The 19,774-nt window shown below is 57.5% G+C and overlaps 1 protein-coding gene across 3 annotated transcripts in view; it reads right to left on the bottom strand.

Annotated features, from left to right (window-relative positions):
* The window catches only part of LOC140396862 (netrin receptor UNC5D-like), a 523,350-nt gene that overhangs the window by 19,063 nt on the left and 484,513 nt on the right, over nt 1-19,774 (bottom strand). For all 3 annotated transcript variants that reach the window (XM_072485654.1, XM_072485652.1, XM_072485653.1), the window contains one exon: nt 8,687-8,914. In XM_072485654.1, the coding sequence (XP_072341755.1) occupies nt 8,687-8,914 (228 nt within the window). The remainder of the gene's footprint in view (nt 1-8,686; nt 8,915-19,774) is intronic.

Below are 19,774 nucleotides of genomic sequence, written 5' to 3'. Positions count from 1 at the left end.
TGCATTTGAAACCATCACCCTTTTACACTGCAGATCATAGCAATGAGCAAAAAGGTTTTCCTCACCACGCCTCTGGTTCTTATGCCAATTATCTTCAACCTGTGTCTTCTGATTACCAATGCACATGTCAGTGCAAACAGTTTCTCCTTATTTGAGCCATTAAATCCTCCATGATTTTGGACACCTCTAAGTCTAAGAACGGTTGCCACCACCTAAAGAGCCCTTGTACCGACCCTCTCAAGGCGAATTTCACCCTCTCCAACTTAATAAACCCCGCTATATCGTTGATCCAGGATTCCACGCTGGGGGCCTCACATCCTTCCACTGAAGAAGAATCCTTCGCCAGGCTAACAGGGTCGCAAAGGCTAGAATACTGGCCTCTTTCGCCTCCTGCACTCCCAGCTCCTCTGCCACCCCAAATATTGCGAGCTCCCAGCCCGATTTGACCCTGGATCCTACCACCCTCGACACCGTCCTCGCTACGCCCTTCCAAAATTCCTCCAGCGCTGGGCATGCCCAGAACATATGGTGTGATTTGCTGGGCTTCCTGAGCACCTAACACACCTGTCCTCACCCCCCAAAAAACGGCTCATCCTTGTCCCTGTCATGTGTGCCCTGTGCAGCACCTTAAACTGTATGAGGCTGAGCCCCGCGCACGATGAGGAAGAGCTCACCCTCCCCAGGGCATCTGCCTCAATTTCCTCTCCCAACTCCTCCTCCCACTTACCTTTTACCTCCACCACCGAGGCCTCCTCCTCCTCCTGCATCACCTGGTAAGATTTCGAGATCATCCCCACTCCCACCCAGCCCCCCGAGAGCACCCTGTCCTGTACTGTGTGTGGCCGTAACCGCGGGAATTCCACCACCTGCCGCCTGGCAAACGCCCTTACCTGTAAGCACCTGAAGATGTTCCCCGGGGGTAGCCCGTACTTCTCCTCCAGCTCACCCAGGCTCGCGAACTTCCCGTCCACAAACAGGTCCCCCAACTTTCGTATCCCTGCCCTGTGCCACCCCGCAAACCCTCCACCTGTTCTTCCTGGGGTGAACCGGTGGTTCCCCCGTAATGGGGTCCCCGCCGAGGTCCCAACTTCCCCCCTGTGCCACCTCCACTGCCCCCAAATTTTGAGGGCAGCCACCAGGCTCGTGGTATACCTCCTTGGAGGGAGCGGCAGCGGCACCGTTGCCAGCGCCCCCAGACTCGTATCCACACAAGACGCTGTCTCCAGCCTCTTCCATGCAGCCCCCTCCCTCTCCATCACCCACTTGCGCACCATTGGCGGCCCAGTAGTATCCACAGAGGTTGGGCAGCGCCAGTCCCCCCCTATCTCTACTCCGCTCCAGGAACACCCTTCTCACCCTCAGAGTCCCTCCCGCCCACACAAACCCCATTATATTCCTGTTAACCCGCCTGAAAAAAGCCTTCGGGATAAACACGGGGAGGCACTGGAACAGGAACAAAAACCTTGGGAGCACCGTCATTTTGATTGACTGCACCCTACCCGCCAAGGACAGCGGCAACGCGTCCCACCTCTTGAACTCCTCCTCCATTTGCTCCACCAGCCTTGTAAAATTAAGCCTATGCAGGGCCCCCAGCTCCTGGCCACCTGATTTCCCAAATACCTGAAGCTCTTCTCCGCCTTTTTTAGTGGGAGCTCGCCAATCCCCCTCTCCTGGTCCCCTGGATGAACTACGAACAGCTCGCTCTTCCCCATGTTGAGCTTGTACCCCAAGAAATCCCCGAATTCCCGAAGAATCCTCATTACCTCCGGCATTCCTCCCACCGGGTCCGCCACATACAGCAGCAGGTCGTCCGTATAAAGTGACACCCTATGCTCCTCCCCACCAGCACCAACCCCCTCCAGTTCCTTGACTCCCTCAGTGCCATAGCCAGGGGTTCAATCGCCAGTGCGAAGAGCAGGGGTGGGACAAGGGACACCTGTCTCGGACCTCCTCGTTTGTGGCTACACTCGTAATCGGGACCTCATACAACAGCCTAACCCACCTCACAAACCCCTCCCCAAACCCGAACCTCTTCAGCACCTCCCACAGGTACCCCCACTCTACCCTATCGAAGGCTTTCTCAGCGTCCATCGCAACAACTATCTCCGCCTCCCCCTCCCTCGCCGGCATCATGATAACGTTCAAAAGCCTCCGCACATTCGCGTTCAACTGCCTCCCCTTCACAAACCCCGACTGGTCTTCATGGATGATCTGCGGCACACAATCCTCAAGGCGAAGACCTTCGCCAGCGCCTTGGCATCTACATTTAGCAAGGAAATCGGTCTGTAAGACCCACACTGCAGGGGATCTTTGTCCCGCTTCAGGATCAAGGAGATCAGTGCCCGGAACATCGTCGGGGGCGAAGCCCCCCCCTCCCTTGCCTCATTGAAGGTCCTAACTAACAGCGGGCCCAACAGGTCCATATATTTTTTATAGAATCGACTGGGAAACCGTCCGGCCCCGGTGCCTTCCCCGCCTGCATGCTTCCTATCCCTTTGATCAGCTCCTCCAGCCGAACCGGGGCCCCCAAACCCGCCACCAGTCCCTCTTCCACCTTTGGAAACCTCAATTGGTCCAGGAAGCGGCCCATCCCTCCCTCCTCCCGTGGGGGTCGGATCGGTACAATTCCTCGCAAAAGTCCCTGAAGACCCCATTGATGCCAACTCCACTCCACTCCACACTCCCTCCCCTGTCCTTAACTCCCCCGATCTCCCGAGCTGCGTCCCGCTTCCGAAGCTGATGCGCCAGCATCCGGCTTGCCTTTTCCCCATACTCGTAAATTGCCCCCTGGGCCTTCCTCCACTGCCCCTCCGCCTTCCTGGTGGTCACCAGGTCGAATTCGGCCTGGAGGCTACGCCTCTTCCTCAACAATCCTTCCTTGGGCTCCTCTGCATACCTCCAGTCTACCTTCACCATCTCCCCCACCAGCCTCTCCCCCCGCTCCCTCCGCTCCTTGTGGGCCCTAATGGAGATCAGCTCTCCCCTCACCACCGCCTTCAGTGCCTCCCATACCATCCCCACTCAGACCTCTCCGTTGTCGTTGGTCTCCAAGTACCTCTCTATACTTCCTCGGACCCCCTCGCTCACCTCCTCGTCCGCCAACAGCCCCACCTCCAAGCGCAACAGCGGGCGCTGGTCCCTCTCCTCCCCCATCTCCAAGTCCACCCAATGCGGGACGTGGTCCGAAATGGCGATTGCCGAATACTCAGTATCCTCTACTCTCGCTATTAGCGCCCTACTCAAAATGAAAACGTCGATTCGGGAATAAGCCTTATGGACATGTGAGAAGAATGAAAATTACCTAGCCCCCGGCCTTGCAAACCTCCAAGGGTCCACCCCGCCCATCTGGTCCATAAACCCCCTCAGCACTCTAGCCGCACCGGCTTCCTACCCGTCCTAGACCTGGAGCGATCCAGTGCCAGATCCAGCACCGTGTTAAAGTCTCCCCCCATTATCAGGCCTCCCACTTCCAAGTCTGGGATCCGACCTAACATACGCCGCATAAAACCCGCATCGTCCCAGTTCGGGGCATACACATTGACCAGTACCACCCTCTCTCCCTGCAACTTACCACTTACCATTATGTACCAACCGCCATTATCTGCCACAATGCTCGACGCCTCAAACGACACCTTCTTTCCCACCAAGATCGCCACCCCTCGATTTTTGGCATCCAGCCCCGAGTGAAACACCTGACCTATCCACCCGTTCCTCAATCTTACCTGGTCTCCCACCTTCAGGTGTGTCTCCTGAAGCATAACCACATCCGCCTTCAGCCCCTTCAGGTGCGCTAACACGTGGGCCCGCTTAACCGGCCCATTCAGTCCCCTTACATTCCAGATTATCAGCCGGATCAGGGGGCTACCCGCACCCCCCTCCCCCGCCGACCAGCCATGACCCCTCCTCGGCCAGCCACGAGCCCGCACCCGGCCCGTTCCCCACAGCGGCATACCCCCGTCTCGACCCCCCCACTCGCTCCAGCTCCTCCTTGACCAGCAGCAACTCGATTCCCCCCCAGCCAACCCCCCACTCCCCCCCGCTGGCTAGGACCCATCCTAGCTGATTTACTCCCCCCATTGCACTTCCGTAAGTCAGCTGACTCCTGCTGACCCCGGCCACTCCCGCCTCTCCTTCGACTCCTCCCATTATGTGGCATACCCTCCTCTTCCGTCCCCATCCATAGGCTCTCCCCCTCCCCCTTCCGTTCTAAGTGCAGGAAACAACCCTCGCTTCCCCGCCCCGGCCCCCTCCAGTCTGCAGCGCGGGGAAAAAGCCCGCGCTTTCCACCTACCCGGCCCCGCCACCTCTGACGCAGCTCCTTTTACAGGCCCGGTCCCCTCACCCCTGACTCGGGCCTCCCCCTCTCCCGCGTGGCCCCATCTCACCGCCATCCAACCCCCCCTGTTCCGTTTACTAACCCCCCTCCAAGAGCCCCCCCGACCAACCCAACCAAAACAGTGCCCAACCCGCCCCAGCCACCCTCACCGACCCAAAAGAGAAAAACACAGAGAAAAAGAAACCCGGAGCAATACATAGGCCCCCCCCCGAAACAAAAATAAACATAGCATATCAACCGCAGTCCCCAATCGCCCATCCCGACCCTCAATCTGTGTCCAACTTCTCGGCCTGAACAAAGGAGACTCAAAATAATGGTGCCGGTCCTTGTAGGTAACCCACAGTCACGCCGGCTGCAACATGCCAAACTTCACCCCCTTCCTGTGCAGCACCGCCTTCGCTCGATTGTACCCGGCCCTCCTCTTCGCCACCTCCGCACTCCAGTCCTGGTATATCCGAACCTCCGCGTTCTCCCACCTGCTGCCTCTCTCCTTCTTGGCCCACCTGAGCACTCACGATTGACGAACCGATGGAACCTCACCAGCACCGCCCGCGGAGGCTCGTTAGCCTTGGGCCTCCTCGCCAGCACTCTATGGGCCCCTTCCAGCTCCAGGGGCCCCTGCTCCCATCAGCGAGTTCAACATGGTGACCACATAGGCCCCCACGTCCGGGCCCTCCAGCCCCTCCGGGAGGCCCAGAATCCGCAGATTCTTCCACCTCGACCGATTCTCCACCTCCTCGAACCGCTCCTGCCATTTCTTGTGGAGCGCCTCGTGCGCCTCCACCTTTACCGCCAGGCCTAAGATCTCGTCCTCGCTGTCGGAGATCTTTTGTCGGGCCTCGCAGATCGCCACCCGCTGGGCCGTCTGTGTCTCCAGCAGCTTATCAATAGAAGCCTTCATCGGCTCTAGCAGGTCCGTTTTAATCTCTCTGAAGCAGCGCTGGATACCGTCCTGCTGTTCTTCCGGCCACTGCATCCATGCTGCCTGGTCTCCACCCGCTGCCATTTTGTCCTTCTTCCCTCGCACCTTCTTCGGGTCCACCACCACCTTTTTTGTCGCCCCGCTCCTAGTTGAAGCCATATACTGACGGGGAGCTGTTATAGACTCCTTCCCACAGCGGGTACGTTGAAAAAGTGCTGTTTGGGGCCCTGAAAAGAGCCCAAAAGTCAATTTTTGCGGGAGCCGCCGAATGTGCGACCTAGCTCCGCATAGTCGCAACCAGAAGTCCAGTTGGAGTGGTTAAACCAACGTCCCATCTACCCTCCCATAAAACAATCAATGAAAAAAAATGAAATGAAAATCGCTTATTGTCACGAGTAGGCTTCAAATGAAGTTACTGTGAAAAGCCCCTAGTCTCCACATTCCGGCACCTGTTCGGGGAGGCTGTTATGGGAATTAAACCGTGCTGCTGGCCTGCCTTGGTCTGCTTTCAAAGCCAGCGAATTAGCCCTGTGCTAAACAGCCCCAATTATCAGAGGTCCGAGCCAATATTTGCCACATAACTAACAATACCCAAACATTGTAAGTTCAGTTTCTATCATTGTCGTTTGCTGTGCCCAAATGGTTGCTTTGAACCAATTTATTACCACAGCGAAAAGACTTGGAAAGAACTGCAATGGTTGCCAAGTGCATATGAGTGTCCAGCGGTTGTGATAAGACATAATATGAATGCAAGTTCTCCATTGTACAACATGCACAGTGCACTTTCAGAAGTATGGAACAGAGCCAGACTTGAAACAATGGGTGGGATGTAGCGACCAACCTGCCACGTGGTTTTCAGAGGCAGAGCCAACGGGATTTTCAGGTTCCCGCCGTTGTCACAGGGATTTCCTGCTGACCGCACCCCTCGTCGTGAGAAACCCGCGCACCGTCAGTGGGTCTGGAATATCACCCCCCCGGCATGAACAGTTGGGAAATACCACCCAATATTTCTGAACACGTGGCCCATTCGTGTGAATCTTCCTTTGACAAATTTCTCCAACACAAAGCAAAATATATCATCCGTGCAAAAAGGGAGGGGTCACCTCGCAAAGTTGAAGCCAATGAGAGAAATGCCCATTCTCTCTTGTTCAGCTACAATCCTTGAAGGGCCCATGAAAGAAATGCGGAGTTCATAAAGTGTGGGAAGCCAGTTCCTTAAAGGTTCCTCTTTTTTGGGGTTTGCGTGCGAACAGAGATGGGGAAAGACTTGATTCAGGAGCTGGTGCGCCCGAGGTATGAAAATAGCAGTGGGCTCTGATAAAACTCCCAATCACAGTCTAAACGCAGTTGAACCTCACCATCCAAAATCAGTGAGAGCGAAAACGGACAGGGTGTAAAAAGGTTTTAAAATTGGGTTTCAGCTTTCCTAATGTGAATGCTCAGCTCTGTCCCTCATTTATATTCTCTGGTTACGAATCTCCCCAGAGATTATTTTTTTAAAATCCTTTTCATCTGAGAATGAAGTTTGATCTGACTCACATGGCAGGAAGGGGCTGATCTGATCGTAAGGCGGTTTGTGATAAATTTGTCACACTTTTTTGTGTGACAGGAGAACTCCTTTTATTAGATTAATCTTGCGAATTCATTTTGCCGTAATTATGTCCAATTACTGCAGCTAACGATAATTTCTTCAGCACTGACAGCGAGGAGTGGAGGAGGGGAGAATTTCCAATCAGTACAAAGGTTCTGCTGTCTGAGTTCTTACCTCCTTAATACACCTTTTTAAACCTGCCATTTTAGAAAGAGAGAGCACAACCCAGAGAACATCACTTGCATTTATATCGCACCTTTATCAGAGGAAAACATTGTGAGGTGCTTCACGGGCAACATTAGATACTGAGCCATATGAGGAGATTAGAAGGACAGAAGACCAAAATCTTGGCCAAAGAGGTATGTTTTCAAATTTTAAAAAAATACAGAAAATGCTGGAAAAAAACAGCAGATCTGGCTCAGCATCTGTGGAGAGAAAGAAGAGTTAACATTTCGAGTCCGTACGGCTCTTCTTCAGAGCTGAAGAGAGGGAGCAATGCGATGGATTTTACTGTTAAAGGGTGGGTGGAACAAAATAGAAGGTCAGGCACTGGTGGGAGCGAGGAGCGGTTGCACAAAGATGTTTTGGGCGCAAGGCAAAGGAAGTGTTAGTGGCAGTGCTGAGGACTAAAGGTAAGATTGCAGAATGTGTTAGCAGCAGGTAGGTCATGGGTTTTAATGAAGGTCTTAAAGGAGGACAGAGAGAAGCAGAGGTTGTAGGGAGGGAATTCTGGAGCTTAGGGCCCGTGCAGCTGAAGACTGTCAATGATGGAGCGATTGAAATCGGGAATGTTCAAGAGGCCAGGATTGGGATAGTACAGAGAACTAAGGGGGTTCTAACTAACCATCATTATGTCTGGTTGAAAGGATCATCATTTACATGTACATTACATATTACACAGCATTGACAATCCAGAAGCAGGCCAAACTGATCTTGTGCCAGCTATGTTTCATTAATACACATGCTGTGCACTTAATAAATCTGCTATACTTGGTATTCAGTGGATAAGAATGTAATTAATTGGAGGCGTAATTAAAAGTAAGAGTACTCAGGCTCGAATAGGAGGGTGGCGTGCTTTGCCGGCAGGGTGAAGATGGCTTATTTACCAATTCCACAGTCACCTCAGGATGCCCTTTGATTAGGGCTACTTCCAGGGATGCAGTAAAAGGTGGGAATCCTTTCGGAGCTGCACAGAGGGTGACGGCACAGATCGAAAATGCAAACAATATGTTCAAGGACCTTTCAAAGGAAGATGAGACTGCAGATGGGGCATTAGTTTACAAGCTCGGCGAGGAGAGGGGTGAGGATGGCAGATTTGAAATGGAGGAGGTCATTGCCTGAAAAGGGGAGTGACAGCACTAGGAGACATGGTGGGAAATCCCGGCTCATGGTTACGGTGAGATGTAAACACATTCCACTGCTCCCTGTGCGATCTATCCGTTTGGTCCAATTCACAGTGGAGCAGTCAGTTTTAACATGTGATGCCCAAGTGCAAATTAGATCTGAATGCGGCTCTTCGTTGAATGGATAGGCAGTGGAAGCTGATTCGGTCAGAGCTGTTAAAAGGGAATTGGGTATGCAGGTGACAAATGAAAAATAATGCAGGGCCAGTGGGAAAACGTGGGGGAGCGGGATGAACGAGAGCACTTTCAAAGGCCTGGCACAGCTACGATGACCCGAATGGCCTCCATCTGCGCTGTAACATTCCAACTGATTGCACCAGACAAACATCCAAAGTTCTCAAATAAACGTCTCAGCCACATTGCAAGCATGGGGTCAGATGTGAACCTCTGTTGTTGTGATGAGCGAAGGTAGTCAAGAAATTCTATTTTATTACCTGTAAAGTACTTGGAATATCGTCCATACAATATACTCTGAAGTTGTACTCAAGGGAACTGTAGGACAGACGGCCAAAGACAGCAAGCTTCAGTCTCTTCTCGGCGCACTCTGTTACTGCCTCACCCACGAGTGCATACGTGCCAAGGTGGTCCAGCAGGATGTGACAGGAATGTGAATCCAGCAGGCAGTAGCAGGATGTGGTCTCATCTTCAAGCAACATCACTTCCTGCAGAAGATGAATGAAAAATTGGCAATTGAAACCAAATTCATGTCAGCAATTATACAATTACCCATGATGAAAACAAAAAATACTCTGAATATTCAGGCCGCACCCGGCAGGGACAGAAACAGTGTCAACTCTGGTTGCAATTTTAACTTAACACTTCCCTTGGGAGGTGGATGTTCTGCATCTACATCGCCTCCCGCCCTCCCCCCCTTCCCTGCCTCACGTTCCAACCCCACCCTGAGCAATATTACTCCCCTTTGCAGTTAACAGCCAGAGATATTGGACACATTTGACACCGATCATCTGGGTACCCCAATCATGAGTGAGTTTGATGAAAATGAATGCCAATGTTATGGCTCAAAGGCCTTTCACCAGATTTCTCATCACCCAATACGTCTGTCTCATTCAAAACGAGTAAGCATGACGTTGCAGCCAAATTTCCACCTGGCACAGAATTTATTTTCTTCCCATTTCTCAGTTGACATGAATATTTGGGTGATACGCTAAATTCCTCAGACCGCTTTCTCCGAGAAGAGGCGTCAACCTGCTGGGTGGGCGGGCAAGGGATCCCTGTGCTGTTCGTCCAATTCCATTCGATTTTCACCCTTTTCTTTTGGGTCTCAACACGTCTCAAACTAAATGCTCACAGAATGGCTCAGGAAACGCTTGTGGATGAGAAACGACAGCAACTGAAAATCCTCCCTCCGACTTCTAACCAGTGCTGAACCACCGAAATGCCTTTTTGTCATACTGAGATAATAGAGGAAGACTTGTCACATGGGGCAACAGAGCTGGAGTAAAATTAACACATGTAGCGATTGGCATTGCAAGATTGTTAGCAGAACAATGTAGTGTGCAGTAACGAGAGTAAAAATGGTGGTAATTTATGTGGAAAAAGACTGAAGAAAATTTGTAAGAACTGGCGATTAAATTAAATTTAAATATTAAATATGAAGTCTGATTCAATTCACATTAATGTTGTCTTAATTCACTGAGACCTATTCTTCAGTGAGCCCTCATTTACACAGTACCAGGCAATTGTTTACACGAGGGCATAAAGAATCTACTTAATCACTGACGCATGTGAAGTGCCTTATCCACTTCAAACAGATGATGCTGTGTACATGCAGATGCACAGCGGGTAACCAGAATCTTATTAAAAGTGATAGATAATATTTCTCCATTTCTCCCTATTTGGATGCTACATTTGTGACCGATACGAATGACTTGAACCACTGCAGGATGAAAGGTGGTGTCGTTTTGAAGTCTGCACCATGCAGCACATCATGAGCTAAACTCATTCATTCTTCCTCTTCACTTGTATCAACATCACAGACAAGAAATTTGAATGCACCCAAAGAAGGGAGGTAACATGGGCCACAGAAAACCCCTGCATTTGAATAGACTGCGCAAGGCTGGGGGGGGGGGGAGAGAGAGAATTTACTGGACTTTGGGTCTCATTACTGTCAATGTCTTATCGATGACATTATTAAGGTTAAGAGGAACAGGTGATGAATATTAATTGTCCTGGAGCACATATAAGGAGAGGATGCCCCCAAATAATGATATTTTGGTTTAGTTAGTAAAGTTTCCTTTGAGATTCTGTTTTAATTGCAGTGCCCCACCAGGGCATTTTTATTAAATTTATTGATTATTGGTATTATTGCAAGAGAATAAATAAGGGATTCCTGGGCCTGGTAAGGTGGCCATTACCAGGTCCAGCCAGCAGGTGGTTAATGGGGTTGTCTGACATGACTGTCTGCCCTTATACTGCGGCAACATTTGCAGCCAGATGGCCCTGAAGAGGAAGCATGTGGAGCTGACTGGTACGCTATAGGCCTTCTGAGGTTCATGGGCTCCTGGTGCTCAGTGCATCTTCACCCCCAGGTAATGATATTTTAGTTTGATCAGTTAAGGTTCCATTGATGTTTTGTTTTAGTTAAATGCCCCCACTAGGGGCTGTTACCCCTCTTCAATTTGCTCATCATTTGGTAAGTTCGGAAGAGTATAAATAGGAGATGACTGGGACACTGGGTTATGTGGGAGGAGAGCTGCGAGACTGAACAAGTCAGTAAACTCTCTCAACACAGAAACACTCTGCCTCTAGGTTTCAGCTTCACCAACTGGCTTGACTACAGTCAGCAATTGGTCATTCCTTTATCATTGTGGGGTGAAAATCTTCGAACCGCTCCCTAACAGCGTGACTACACAGACGGTAGCGGTTCAAGAAGTAGGCTTGCCATTACCTTTTCAACGAATGGGCGATAAATGCTTCCCTTGCCAGCAACACCCATCTCAAGTGAAATAAATAATGTTTAGAAGTGAACATGGAGCCAGCGAGCTGCGGATACCTGACCGATATTCCCCCAGGCAGCTTGGCAGAGATGCTTCTCCAGTCCACCAGCCTCATTTTCTCGGCAGCCCGCCATTCGCTGGCTGCGGAATTCTCTCTTCCCGCCACTTGTCAATGGCATTTCCCATTGGAGCCCCCCTCGCTGGCGGGAAACTCGCGGACGGGGAGCACTGCCGGCGGGAAAAGAGAATCTCAACAACTGGAGAATTCCGGCCTAGGTCTCTGTGACTATAGCAGTAACCCTCTGCTTTATTTGTCCCTCCTCACAGGCAAACTATTGAATATCTAGACAGGTAACATTCTCTCAGCACAGCACAGTGATTCATATTCAGTGAGTGTGTGTTAATCGCAGGCTATCCGTATTCCTGTAATCCTCTCCGAGTTAATAACTTGGTTCCTTTTTTTTGGAGGAATTAAACAAGGTGGCTGAGATTTATTCACCTTAAACCCGTGTCCTTCAGTTCCGCACCCACGGTCTAAATCAAACACAGACTGTTTTAGTCACCATCATTTACTCAGCTCTTATGGTGGTCACGTCCAGTCATTAATCTTCTTTACAGAAGGAAAAACAAGTTAGCCGTCCTTCAGTTTAACGTCTGTGCTGACAGTGCAACACTTCCTCAATGCAGCACCATCTGTGCTGTTGGAAGGGTACGAACATCACTTCATTCACTCCTCCCTGTTGGCCGGTTTAATGGATGTAAGCAGGTCCCTCCCTCTTCTGGCTCAAGACAGAGAGTTTCTCTGAGCCTCAGACGGGAGGAGAGTCTGTTTTAGACCAGAGAGTCTCAGTTTGATGACAACACCTGTGGGGCTGGTGTATTCTGCCCCGCCCGCCGCAAGATGGCCACGGGCGGGACGCGGACTATGTAAAGGTCCACTGACCTCGGGCGGGAATTTCCGATCACCAAACAGGTGCGGCCGGAGAATCCCATTTATATATCCAGTGCGCCGTTCACACTTCCGAAGGCACTTCAGAGAGGTGTTAGGAAATAAAATTTGACGCCAATCTACGATTAAGGTTGGCTGAACAGAATGGTGGACAAAGTTGTAGGTTTCAAGGAGCGTCTTAAAGAAGGAGAGGGAGGCAGAGATGTTCAGGGAGAGAACACATGGGTGTCAGGGCCCAGGTACCGAGAGCATGGATGTTACTGGTGGACTGTTTAAAACTGGGCATTCGGACAGTGTTAGAGAGGGGCAATTATCTCGGAGAACTATAGGGCCAGAGGACATTACAAAGGTGGGGAGGGGCAAAACGATGAAGGGATTTGAAAACAAGGATGACATTTTAAAAATGAAGGCATTGCTTCATCAGGAGCCAAGGTAGATGAGTGAACAAGAGGTGATGGGAGAACGGGACTTGGTAAGAGTGAGGATTGACAAGTGCTGTCTGGATATAGCATAACCAAACACCGGGGGCGTCATTCTCCGACCCCCCAGAGGGTCGGAGAATGGCCGTTGGCCGCCGTGAATCCCGCCCCCGCCGAAGTCTCCGAAGGGTGAAACGTTGGCGGGGCGTTAATGGCGCCGCTGCCGCGGAGAATGTCACGGGTCTGCGCAAGGCAGCCGATTTTCGGCCTGCCGATATTCTCCCTTCCGGATGGGCCGAAGTCCCGTCGACGTGATGACCGTTCACGTCGACGTGAATCAAACCTCCTTTTCATCGGCGTGACCCGGTGCTCCAGGCTCACGCCGACCAGCGTGGAGGTGAGTGACGGCCTGGGGGGTTGGCTCTGGGCAGGAAATGGCGTGGCCGCAGTCTGATTGCGTGAGGAGAGGTGTGTCTCGAGTTGTGTGTGTGTGTGTGTGCGGCGGGGGTGGGGGGGTTAGAGGAGGCTGGGCTCCGGGGGAGTGCCAGGAGGGGGTCCGTGCCGGGGTGGAGGTTGGGGGAGGGGTCCGTGCCGGGGTGGAGGTTGGGGGGGGTCCGTGCTGGGGTGGAGCTTGGGGGGGTTCCGTGCCGGGGTGGAGGTTGGGGGGGGTCCGTGCCGGGGTGGAGGTTGGGGGGGGGGTCCGTGCTGGGGTGGAGGTTGGGGGGGTGGTCTGTGCTGGGGTGGAGGTTGGGGGGGGTCCGTGCCGGGGTGGAGGGTGGGTCCGTGCTGGGGTGGAGGTTGGGGGGGTCCGTGCCGGGGTGGAGGTTGGGGGGGGGTCCGTGCCGGGGTGGAGGTTGGGGGGGGTCCGTGCTGGGGTGGAGGTTGGGAGGGGGTCTGTGCTGGGGTGGAGGTTGGGGGGGGGGGTCCGTGCCGGGGTGGAGGTTGGGGGGGGGGGTCTGTGCCGGGGTGGAGGTTGGGGGGGGGTCCGTGCTGGGGTGGAGGTTGAGGGGGGGTCCGTGCCGGGGTGGAGGTTGGGGGGGGTCCGTGCCGGGGTGGAGGGTTGGGGGGGGGGGTCCATGCTGGGGTGGAGGTTGGGGGGGGGGGGGTCCGTGCTGGGGTGGAGGTTGGGGGGGGTCCGTGCCGGGGTGGAGGTTGGGGGGGGGGGTCCGTGCCGGAGTGGAAGTTGGGGGGGGTCCGTGCTGGGGTGGAGGTTGGGGGGGTCCTTGCCGGGGTGGAGGTTGGGGGGGGGGGGGGGGTCCGTGCCGGGGTGGAGGTTGGGGGGGTGGGGTCCGTGCTGGGGTGGAGGTTGGGGGGGGGGGGGGTCCGTTCTGGGGTGGAGGTTGGGGGGGGGTCCGTGCCGGGGTGGAGGTTGGGGGGGGTTCGTGCCGGGGTGGAGGTTGGGGTCAGTGCTGGGGTGGAGGTTGGGGGGGGTCCGTGCTGGGGTGTAGGTTGGGGGGGGTCCGTGCCGTGCCGGGGTGGAGGTTGGGGGGTCCGTGCCGGGGTGGAGGTTGGGGGGGTCCGTGCCGGGGTGGAGGTTGGGATGGGGGATCCGTGCCGGGGTGGAGGTTGGCGGGGGTCCGTGCTGGGGTGGAGGTTGGGGCGGGGGGGGGGTCCGTGCTGGGGTGGTGGTTGGGGGGGGTCCGTGCCGGGGTGGAGGTTGGGGGGGGGTCCGTGCCGGGGTGGAGGTTGGGGGTTGGGGGGGTCCGTGCTGGGGTGGAGGTTGGGGGGGGGTCCGTGCTGGGGTGGAGGTTGGGGGGGGGTCCGTGCCGTGGTGGAGGTTGGGGGTTGGGTCCGTGCTGGGGTGGAGGTTGGGGGGGAGTCCGTGCCGTGCCGGGGTGGAGGTTGGGGGGGGTCCGTGCTGGGGTGGAGGTTGGGGTGGGTCCGTGCTGGGGTGGAGGTTGGGGGTTGGTCCGTGCTGGGGTGGAGGTTGGGGGGGGGGTCCGTGCTGGGGTGGAGGTTGGGGGGGGGTCCGTGCCGGGGTGTACGTTGGGGGTTGGGGGGGGTCCGTGCTGGGGTGGAGTTTGGGGGGGGGGGGTCCGTGCCGAGGAGGGGGATGGGAGGGCAAGTGAGTTGGTCCACCTGGCTGGGGGGAGGAGGGGATATGGGCAATGATGACATGTCGTCGTTCCCCTCCCCCCACCAGGCCGTCATGTTTTCAGATCATCCAGCGATGTTGGCCGCCGTGGTGGCAGCCGCTCATGTCTATGTTGCCCTGGATGAGGAGGAGGAGGAGGAGGAGGAGCGTGCCAGAGAGGCGGCGCAGGCTGCCGCAGAGGGACAGGCGGCAGCCGCCCAGGCTGGAGGGACACCTGACCGACAGGACGAGGAGGGAGAGGAGGACGTCGCAGCCCCACGGCAACGGAGGCACCCGAGGGCGCCCCGTGTGTACCGGCCCCGGCAGTCATACCAGGACCTCACGGACCGGGAATGCAGGAGGAGACTCCGGATGAGGCGGGAAACCGTGGCACACATCTGCCACCTGCTGGCACACCTGTCACCGCGTGGCACTGGCGGGGGACACCCTCTCCCCGTGTCCGTCAAGGTTACGGTGGCCCTGAACTTTTATGCAACGGGGTCATTCCAGGCACCGAGTGGGGACCTGTCCGGCATATCGCAGACTTCGGTGCACCGGTGCATCCGGGCAGTGACAGATGCCCTATATGCCATGGCGCACCGCTACATCCGCTTCCCCGTGGACCGGGCCAGCCAAGATGCCCGGGCCGTGGGCTTCTCTGCCGTGGCCGGGTTCCCCATGGTCCAGGGCGCGATCGATGGGATGCACGTCGCCGTGCGGCCACCTGCAGATAACAGGGCCGTGTTCACTAATAGGAAGGGGACCTATTCGATGAACGTACAGGTGGTCTGCGACCACCGCATAATGATCCTGCACGTCTGCGCCCGTCATCCAGGCAGTGTACACGACTCATTCGTGTTGTCGCGGTCATCCATCCCCGGCATGTACGAGGGACGCCATCCCCGGCTGAGGGGCTGGTTGCTGGGCGACAGGGGCTACCCATTGCGATCGTGGCTGATGATGCCTATACATGGGTGTCAGGGCCCAGGTACCGAGAGCATGGATGTTACTGGTGGACTGTTTAAAACTGGGCATTCGGACAGTGTTAGAGAGGGGCAATTATCTCGGAGAACTATAGGGCCAGAGGACATTACAAAGGTGGGGAGGGGCAAAACGATGAAGGGATTTGAAAACAAGGATGACATTTTAAAAATGAAGGCATTGCTTCATCAGGAGCCAAGGTAGATGAGTGAACAAGAGGTGATGGGAGAACGGGACTTGGTAAGAGTGAGGATTGACAAGTGCTGTCTGGATATAGCATAACCAAACACCGGGGGCGTCATTCTCCGACCCCCCAGAGGGTCGGAGAATGGCCGTTGGCCGCCGTGAATCCCGCCCCCGCCGAAGTCTCCGAAGGGAGAAACGTTGGCGGGGCGTTAATGGCGCCGCTGCCGCGGAGAATGTCACGGGTCTGCGCAAGGCAGCCGATTTTCGGCCTGCCGATATTCTCCCTTCCGGATGGGCCGAAGTCCCGTCGACGTGATGACCGTTCACGTCGACGTGAATCAAACCTCCTTTTCATCGGCGTGACCCGGTGCTCCAGGCTCACGCCGACCAGCGTGGAGGTGAGTGACGGCCTGGGGGGTTGGCTCTGGGCAGGAAATGGCGTGGCCGCAGTCTGATTGCGTGAGGAGAGGTGTGTCTCGAGTTGTGTGTGTGTGTGTGTGTGCGGCGGGGGTGGGGGGGTTAGAGGAGGCTGGGCTCCGGGGGAGTGCCAGGAGGGGGTCCGTGCCGGGGTGGAGGTTGGGGGAGGGGTCCGTGCCGGGGTGGAGGTTGGGGGGGGTCCGTGCTGGGGTGGAGCTTGGGGGGGTTCCGTGCCGGGGTGGAGGTTGGGGGGGGTCCGTGCCGGGGTGGAGGTTGGGGGGGGGTCCGTGCTGGGGTGGAGGTTGGGGGGGTGGTCTGTGCTGGGGTGGAGGTTGGGGGGGGGTCCGTGCCGGGGTGGAGGGTGGGTCCGTGCTGGGGTGGAGGTTGGGGGGGTCCGTGCCGGGGTGGAGGTTGGGGGGGGGTCCGTGCCGGGGTGGAGGTTGGGGGGGGTCCGTGCTGGGGTGGAGGTTGGGAGGGGGTCTGTGCTGGGGTGGAGGTTGGGGGGGGGGGGGGTCCGTGCCGGGGTGGAGGTTGGGGGGGGGGTCTGTGCCGGGGTGGAGGTTGGGGGGGGGTCCGTGCTGGGGTGGAGGTTGAGGGGGGGGGGGGGTCCGTGCTGGGGTGGAAGTTGGGGGGGGGTCCGTGCCGGGGTGGAGGTTGGGGGGGTCCGTGCCGGGGTGGAGGGTTGGGGGGGGGGGGGTCCATGCTGGGGTGGAGGTTGGGGGGGGGGGGGTCCGTGCTGGGGTGGAGGTTGGGGGGGGTCCGTGCCGGGGTGGAGGTTGGGGGGGGGGGGGGTCCGTGCCGGAGTGGAAGTTGGGGGGGTCCGTGCTGGGGTGGAGGTTGGGGGGGTCCTTGCCGGGGTGGAGGTTGGGGGGGGGGGGGGGGGGGGGTCCGTGCCGGGGTGGAGGTTGGGGGGGTGGGGTCCGTGCTGGGGTGGAGGTTGGGGGGGGGGGGGGGTCCGTTCAGGGGTGGAGGTTGGGGGGGGGGTCCGTGCCGGGGTGGAGGTTGGGGGGGGTTCGTGCCGGGGTGGAGGTTGGGGTCAGTGCTGGGGTGGAGGTTGGGGGGGGTCCGTGCTGGGGTGTAGGTTGGGGGGGGTCCGTGCCGTGCCGGGGTGGAGGTTGGGGGGTCCGTGCCGGGGTGGAGGTTGGGGGGGTCCGTGCCGGGGTGGAGGTTGGGATGGGGGATCCGTGCCGGGGTGGAGGTTGGCGGGGGTCCGTGCTGGGGTGGAGGTTGGGGCGGGGGGGGGGGTCCGTGCTGGGGTGGTGGTTGGGGGGGGTCCGTGCCGGGGTGGAGGTTGGGGGGGGGTCCGTGCCGGGGTGGAGGTTGGGGGTTGGGGGGGTCCGTGCTGGGGTGGAGGTTGGGGGGGGGGGTCCGTGCTGGGGTGGAGGTTGGGGGGGGGTCCGTGCCGTGGTGGAGGTTGGGGGTTGGGTCCGTGCTGGGGTGGAGGTTGGGGGGGAGTCCGTGCCGTGCCGGGGTGGAGGTTGGGGGTTGGGGGGGTCCGTGCTGGGGTGGAGGTTGGGGGGGGGGTCCGTGCTGGGGTGGAGGTTGGGGGGGGGTCCGTGCCGTGGTGGAGGTTGGGGGTTGGGTCCGTGCTGGGGTGGAGGTTGGGGGGGAGTCCGTGCCGTGCCGGGGTGGAGGTTGGGGGGGGTCCGTGCTGGGGTGGAGGTTGGGGTGGGTCCGTGCTGGGGTGGAGGTTGGGGGTTGGTCCGTGCTGGGGTGGAGGTTGGGGGGGGGGGTCCGTGCTGGGGTGGAGGTTGGGGGGGGGTCCGTGCCGGGGTGTACGTTGGGGGTTGGGGGGGGTCCGTGCTGGGGTGGAGTTTGGGGGGGGGGGGTCCGTGCCGAGGAGGGGGATGGGAGGGCAAGTGAGTTGGTCCACCTGGCTGGGGGGAGGAGGGGATATGGGCAATGATGACATGTCGTCGTTCCCCTCCCCCCACCAGGCCGTCATGTTTTCAGATCATCCAGCGATGTTGGCCGCCGTGGTGGCAGCCGCTCATGTCTATGTTGCCCTGGATGAGGAGGAGGAGGAGGAGGAGGAGCGTTTCAGAGAGGCGGCGCAGGCTGCCGCAGAGGGGCAGGCGGCAGCCGCCCAGGCTGGAGGGACACCTGACCGACAGGACGAGGAGGGGGAGGAGGACGTCGCAGCCCCACGGCAACGGAGGCACCCGAGGGCGCCCCGTGTGTACCGGCCCCGGCAGTCATACCAGGACCTCACGGACCGGGAATGCAGGAGGAGACTCCGGATGAGGCGGGAAACCGTGGCACACATCTGCCACCTGCTGGCACACCTGTCACCGCGTGGCACTGGCGGGGGACACCCTCTCCCCGTGTCCGTCAAGGTTACGGTGGCCCTGAACTTTTATGCAACGGGGTCATTCCAGGCACCGAGTGGGGACCTGTCCGGCATATCGCAGACTTCGGTGCACCGGTGCATCCGGGCAGTGACAGATGCCCTATATGCCATGGCGCACCGCTACATCCGCTTCCCCGTGGACCGGGCCAGCCAAGATGCCCGGGCCGTGGGCTTCTCTGCCGTGGCCGGGTTCCCCATGGTCCAGGGCGCGATCGATGGGATGCACGTCGCCGTGCGGCCACCTGCAGATAACAGGGCCGTGTTCACTAATAGGAAGGGGACCTATTCGATGAACGTACAGGTGGTCTGCGACCACCGCATAATGATCCTGCACGTCTGCGCCCGTCATCCAGGCAGTGTACACGACTCATTCGTGTTGTCGCGGTCATCCATCCCCGGCATGTACGAGGGACGCCATCCCCGGCTGAGGGGCTGGTTGCTGGGCGACAGGGGCTACCCATTGCGATCGTGGCTGATGATGCCTATACGGAGGCCACGCAATGAGGCGGAGAACCGCTACAATGATGCCCATGTAGCGACAAGGGGAGTGATCGAGAGGTGCTTTGGCGTGCTGAAGATGCGTTTCAGGTGCCTGGACCTCTCTGGGGGCGCCCTCCAGTATCGGTCAGATAGGGTCGGCCGCATCATTGTGGTGTGCTGCGTCCTGCACAACATAGCCCAGCAGAGGGGCGATGTGCCGCAGGCAGAGGAGGGCGGAGTGGAGGAGCAGCAGGAAGAGGCCCAGTCCTCCCCAGATGAGGGGAATGGGGGCAATGGTCAGGGCAGACGGGGTAGACACAGGCGGGTGGCTGTCCACCGTTACCGGCTGGCCCAGCGGGCACGGGACAGACTGATAGACGCCCGCTTCACTGACTAGATGGGCGTGGGAATCGGGTAGTATGGCCACAGACCGCACACCATGGCAACAGCCAACCACCCACACCCCACAACCCACCTAGCACCCTCCCCCCCCCCCCCCCCCCCCCATTGCCGATCCACCTGCGGCACAACGGCCGGGCTCACAGTTGCGGGTGGACGCATGTCTATCGCAGGCCATGGAGGATGATGACAACCCGCCCTGCCATGAGCTCCTGGCTCTACATCGTTGGACTATGTCTGACCCATGGCCACAGTACCACCATCCACCGGGACCATCCCTGCATGCGGCTGTGACACTGCAGCGCACGGT

Source organism: Scyliorhinus torazame, chromosome 20 (genome assembly GCF_047496885.1).
Source record: "Scyliorhinus torazame isolate Kashiwa2021f chromosome 20, sScyTor2.1, whole genome shotgun sequence".
Lineage (NCBI taxonomy): Eukaryota > Metazoa > Chordata > Chondrichthyes > Carcharhiniformes > Scyliorhinidae > Scyliorhinus > Scyliorhinus torazame.
Note: the sequence above shows the minus strand (reverse complement) of the source record. Positions and strands in the feature narration are given on the sequence as shown.